General features: G+C 40.0%; 1 protein-coding gene across 1 annotated transcript in view; it reads right to left on the bottom strand.

Annotated features, from left to right (window-relative positions):
- Nucleotides 1-6,498, bottom strand: part of KDM3A (lysine demethylase 3A) — a 30,046-nt gene that overhangs the window by 9,210 nt on the left and 14,338 nt on the right. The window contains 5 exon segments of the mRNA XM_008628682.2: nt 1,084-1,211; nt 1,544-1,639; nt 1,867-2,019; nt 4,675-4,889; nt 6,328-6,490. Coding sequence (XP_008626904.1) covers nt 1,084-1,211; nt 1,544-1,639; nt 1,867-2,019; nt 4,675-4,889; nt 6,328-6,490 — 755 coding nt within the window.

Here is a 6,498-nt window from a genome sequence, read left to right as displayed (position 1 = left end):
CATTTCCCTTTTCTGCTCAATTTTCAGCTAAGAAATTATTCTGCTCTTTTGTCTGCCTATTGCCACGTTCTCTATTTCATCTCTCATTGACTGCTGATGCTTGGTAAGGATTCTAAACATGACATAATAGAAAATGCTTCAGACTTTAATGAGCTTATGCTCACATAGCCAGTGCAGTATCTAATTCTGAAGAGGAATAGATAAATTTAATGTAGCTGTTTATCCAGAGTCATAGGAAATCTTGATTCAGAAGACTGAAACCAGGTCAGTCATATGCTAACTTTTGATTCACATAACCATCTTCCAGACTTTTAAAACTTGACAATATTTTTCATCTCTTCTGTTCATTACTAACACCAAAATCAAATCCAACCTGCTTCTTACACTTAAAGGAAACATTTCTTTTCAAAACAAGCTTATGAATAAGCTTCAACAAAATTTAAATCACTGAATTCATCCCATTTCTTGCAAGATACTTCCAAACTAAGCTATTAATTTGTGCTCTATTTTCAAAAGCAAAAAAATACTACATCCATTTACAAATATACGGATCTTGTGGAGTTTCATGTGTTTTGGGTATTCTTTACATACAGAGCAGCAAACCTACCAGACCGCTAGAGAAATCAATGGTTTTCTACACTCCTCTAAATCTCAGTGGTTTTCATGTTTAGCTCTTTTATGAATCCCAGTGCTCTTCCACCTTATTCTTTTAGATGCTGCATGTATTTTATCTCCAGGACTCAAGGAATAGCCTACACTTCACAACCATTCCCATTCCTCTGCTCTTCATACTCTTCTCAAGTGATCTCAATCTAATCCCATTTTTTCTCTAAGTCCTCATGAGCCTTTTTCAAGGACAGGTCACTACTGAGGCTCAGTGTCAAGGGGACACAATGAGATTTTCCCCAAAACCTCAAGAACTGAACCAGAAAGATGAACAGTGAATACAAAATGTCCCTGTGTGGTGGGGTTATCACAGAGGTCAGGGCTGGCAACCTACAAAGTCAAATTAGCAGGGGTCTCAAGAACATGCAATAGACTGACACAAACTTAACTGCACAGACATAGAGGCAATAACAATACCTGTTTTGAATCCTCCTTTAGTGTTGGTTTTGATAGTGCTTTGAACTGCTTATTTGCACAAGGACAATTTGCCTTTATTCCCCATTTTGTTCTTACAGAGTGAACAATGTCACCAACATCATAGAGAGCTGAAGGGAGAGAAACGTCAGTGAGCTCACATGCAAACACAACATCCAGCAGCCACTAAGACTTTTACAGAAATTGTGTGTGTTGTGCAGATAAACAATGATATGTGAATACAGTTCATCATTAAACAAGAAGTTCTGCTACTTCTTTGTAAAGGTCAAAGATAATAAAATCAGATTAAACACACGAGCTACTCCTATCTTTGAATAATAAATGCTAAGTTTTTACCAACTTTACTACTAAAATCAAACCTCTCTCAGTACAGTATCAACAACATACAAAAGACAGCAAAATCCTACAGAACATTTTTATGCTAATCAAATATTTCCAATACCTTTTCCAGGAATTATTTGTGTAGGCATTAGATTCTCTGGTTCATGTGCTTGCCCCTTCACACACTTAAACCAGGAGAAAGTATCCGAGTCATCGTCTGTAAAACAAGACCATTACACTGTTTTGTTATTGCATCTTTCATCCTGCTCTGGAAATCCACATATTTTACTATTACTGATATATCCAACCACAGGTCTACAACATGTCCTTGTTGGGAAGGATTTTTTTGTCTCATTTAAGGTTATCACTGACTTCCAAGTTCAATACACAGATTTTATTTCCTCTCTTCCCCCTTTGTTTCAGGTAGCAATAAGCACTCCCCACCTTCATGTGAGCTTTTTTTCCTCATCCTGTAGCAATCCACACACACCCCAAAGCCACACTTGGAGCAGACCCAGTGCAGGTTGAAGATCGTGGTGTCACAGACATCGCACATCTCGCGAACGCCACGAACCGCGCGCTTCCAGGCCACCTGTCCTGCGGGCAGCAATGGGACAGTCAGAGTGTTAGTCCAAACAAAATTCAGCATTTGAGTGTTAAATACAGTCACTTAAAAACTACAGTGATATGACTCAGACTTGGTTTTGTATTGGAACTCCAAAAAATGCTTTTGTTACAAAACAGTCCAAGCAACCAAGACCGCTTTCCTTCCTCCTGTGCAGCACCAACCACAGCTCTTAGTCCTGACATGCGTTTGCCCAAGTTGACAAGCACACTGCTGACACTCTCCTAACTGGAAATTCCACAGCTACTCTAGGAAATAAATTCAGGTACTGCTGGCAAGCTAAGCTTAATGTGGAGCTTGCCACAACCAGTCTGCCCTTGTTCTCTATTCAGCAGCATGGTGGGCAAATAGTTCTCTCTCTTCCTTTTGGGAGGTTTTATGTTTCCAAGTGTGTACCTGATCTCCTCAGAACAGTGAATTTTCTTCTCTGAAGCACTGACTGCTGCTGTTTCCTATGGACTCACTATATTCCTCTCTCCTCACCCCAAGCCACTTCTTCAGTTCACTCAAAATATCCCAAACATTGACAGTATCTTGCAAACAATTACAAGCCCTTCCAGGGTTGTATTATTTTTCTGTGAATCTGTGATTATGCAAAAATTATTTTAGCCTGATCTCCATTTCCTTATGTTGCCAGCTAGGAAACTAGACTAGACAAAAAGCACACACCTGCCTCCTCCTACCACCTTTCACACTTGTAACTTCTCTGAAACTTTCCTGCCCACAGTGTTTCTTAATTTTAAAAGCAAGTTATGAGAGACCATGTCCTAATGCATGCTAAAAAAACCATACCAGGATCCAAGACATCTGTTGTTCTTCTTCTGAATAATGTCCATTGACTAAGTATGGAACAACACTGGAATAGCTTAGCACAATTTGTTCTTAAGTAGGAGGTAAAAATTGTTTGACTACTTGCTTCAGAATTCTTCCAAGAGACACAGGTCTAAATATCATCAGCTCCATTCTTTGTCTTTTAAAAACATACACTATATTTATCATTTTCCAGGTCAACTCTCCAATTTCCCCCAAACAGGATGAAGGTTTTTTGTTCTCTTTTGAACGTCATTTCCTGTCTTTTCTGAATCTTGTCCCCTTCTACTCCTGTTTTTTTGGTTCCTCTCTGTAGTTTGATCCTGTTTCCTTTCGGCACTTGGTGGCCAAGGAACAATGTGACCTAACAAGCTGTTCTTCTACACTGGTCAATCTTTTACCACACAGGGGTTAATTCACTTAAATTTACCATAACTTTAAGTCAGGGTGGCAGAAGAATCTCGCTTTTCTCTTTGCTGACTGAGTACTCTCCCACTGAACTGTTTGAAGAACACCATATATGTAGACTGTAAATTACTTCTTCCTTGCCCAGGGCATTCAAAATAACCTCCATATTAATGAAAGTGAATTCCCTTGCCCTCACTAGTCGGGGCAATAAAATAAAAAAGGAATTAATGAGATTGTGCTCTTTTTCAAGCCAACTCCAAAACTCACACATGTCTGTGTTTTTTAAGCAGAGAATGTTCCTGGTAGCCATGCCAAGAGATGCATCCTCTGCTATTAAGAAACACCACACCCTCCCCTTTGCTTCATGAATTCCACCCAAAGCTTCACCCTCCTGAAAGTGTTTCTGTATTCCAGACTGTATCTCACCCTGGATACAAATAATTTGGTTCCACTGGCCTGAATATGTTGCAGGTCAAGAGAACAGCAAAGCTTGCAGATTCCAAGTAGCCCAAGGTAAGACCCCACTGCAAGTATTTCTGGAATATCTCAAGTCTTCCCTCCCCTTCTGAAGGGCATTCAAGCCTGTTCATTTTTTTTTCTTCTTTCAGAACAGTGGAGTGACTGCCAAACTGAGAGGATCTTTATCTAACGTCAACACTCCCCAAACACAGCAGACAGTGGCAATCTCCTCAACTGTGCTGCACCCCAGCCACACACTTAAAATCCAGAAAACAAATAGAGTTTTAAGAGTCATTCTACTCCAAGAAGTGATTATGCAAGGTCATAGACTTCCCCATTTCTCTGCTCACATCTGCTACAGAAATATTTTGATGTGGCCAAACCCCTGTGTTTGAGGGCACCAAGTTTGCCCTGTCTGCACTAATTAACCTCCCCAACCAGTTACCCCTCACCAGCACCTCTCTGGTCTATTCCCAGTAGGGCTGCACACAATCACTTCTAAAAGTGCTACTAAAAACTGAAGGTGGAGGAAAAATCTCTTTTACTGACAGACAGCATTAGGTCCATGATACAATTACAATAAAATAGGACCAAAGCAATCTAACAGACCCTGTGCAAAGCAAAATCTTTGTTTCATTTACACGTCAAGAATAGATTTTGTTGTCAGCTACCTGCTGCTTTATTTAAATTTTTTGTTTACATTTTGTAACAGGCAAAGTAATTTGATAAATTGAGAAACAACTTTCTGACAAAAAAGGGTGGAATTACCCTTCCCTTTCCCCCTCCCTATGAGAAGCAAAGAGTTGCTGACACTGGCTCACAGTGGCACTTAATCATTCCCTCTCTGAGAATGACATTTCCAAATATATGCAATTTACTTTCACACAGAAGCTTAAAGCTTCACATAAAGCTGTGAAAACACAGACAATTTCAATACAAGCTGATCTTACTGTGTGGTTCAATCGTTGACATGACTTCCTTTTCAGATATCACCAGCTGGCAGAAGTGGTCTCCAATGTTGGCAAGGATGTACTTTGCTGTGTCCAGATCTAGACCCACAACATTTTTGGATAAGGGTAGCCACAAGCTAATAGCCTCGGGGTCGTACTTATTTGGAGTTAAGAAACCTTCCTCACGCAGTATTCCATGCTTATTAAACTGCAGCCTGATGAAAAAAAAAAGGGGGAAAAGGAGAGAAGACCCTCATCACCTCAAATGCTGTACTGGTTTAATTCATTCCATCCCAGTCAATGCTTGAGCTGCAAATGTGTGTACTGTATACCAATGAATTTACTGAAAGGTTACAACAGATATGGGTAAACATACTGGTCGCTAGCATTAAACATGTTCAATGCACTGCTTGTTTTACAGAAACACACTGAAAACATCCAGGTTTTTAGTTAGAAATCTATCTTACAACAAGTGTAGTGTTGGGGTTTTTTATTCACACAAAACCAAATCAGGTTTACAATTTTTAAAATGCACTGGCATTAAGGACCACATTTAGAGATGGCAACAGCAATAATTTTATCTAGGACTACACACAACTCTCAAGAGAGGTTACAGCGCCTTAAATATAGACTATATTTCAGTAACAATTCATTTGGAGGCAGCTGTCAAAAAACATCAAGCAAAATTTGAGTAAGATATATTCCTGAGTGATTCTGAGTAGGTGGAAAGAATGAGATCTATATTGTTAGTAGTGTCTTAAATGGCAAACATGAAGAGTTCTGCTCAGGAACCTTTTTACTAAATGCTGTAGAGGAAAGTTGACTTCTGATGACAACGTGTGCTCACTGTAGTGTTAAGTGTGGCAGGAGAACGTGTACTGGCAGCTGCTGTCATCAGACAAATGCTATCTTCAGATCTGACAGATTTCACACACAATAAAAAGGGAGAGTTCCATCAGTTTCAAGTTTTAAACTGAAGGGTTCATCTGATTTGAACTGCACTGCAAGTCTGGATTGTTACCCTGAGAGGATGAATTAGCATAGTCTGTTATGCTGGTCTCACACATCAGATTATACAAAGAGCTGCTATAGTAAAATCTCTAATCTGAGGTTAAATAGCAGATTAGTAGCACATCTGCCTTTTTTTAAACCTTTAGCAACAGAACTGAATTCTAGTGGGTGCACAGATTAAGTGTTTCCATGGCAAGCTTAAATGTCTCCAGCTGGAAGCCCAGAGCCATGTACTGCAACTCTTCCATAGCTCTGGGTTCATGGATAACCTTTCATAGGTCCAACCACAAAACTTCAGGAAACCAACGTGGAATCTACCCTCTCACTGCTATCTCCAATTCTACTGAGCTGTAGCACTCAAACTAAACTCGTTATCCTACTGGCACTCAGCCCAGAACAGCAAAATAAAGAGCTCTAAGTCCTGCCAAACTATTTTCTATTCAAATGGAGAAGTTGTATCATTTCTAAGGGCTAAAAAACCATAGATAGCCACTCTTTAGTGGGGTATATTGGTCTTATAGCTAGACACCAACAGTGAGAAGCTTTGAAACCTGAGACCATTCCAGACATGGAATTGGGGCTTTATAACCTTTCACATTTAAGGAATATTAAGGTATTTAAAGTATCCCAAGTTGTTCTTACCTTCTGAAGTGAAAGAAGCGGCAGAAGACGGTGGAATCTCTCTGCTCCTTGTTCTTGCGGTAGCTGTCCAAGCGGCATTCCCTGCACTTGTGCAGGTGAGGGGCGATGTTATTGCAGGAGCCATCCTGCACAAATGCCTCTCCACTCTGCTGCAGCTTCTTCACTTTAGCA

This window comes from Corvus brachyrhynchos, unplaced genomic scaffold, assembly GCF_000691975.1.
Source record: "Corvus brachyrhynchos isolate BGI_N302 unplaced genomic scaffold, ASM69197v1 scaffold80, whole genome shotgun sequence".
Lineage (NCBI taxonomy): Eukaryota > Metazoa > Chordata > Aves > Passeriformes > Corvidae > Corvus > Corvus brachyrhynchos.
This window is presented reverse-complemented; position numbering and strand designations above follow the sequence as displayed.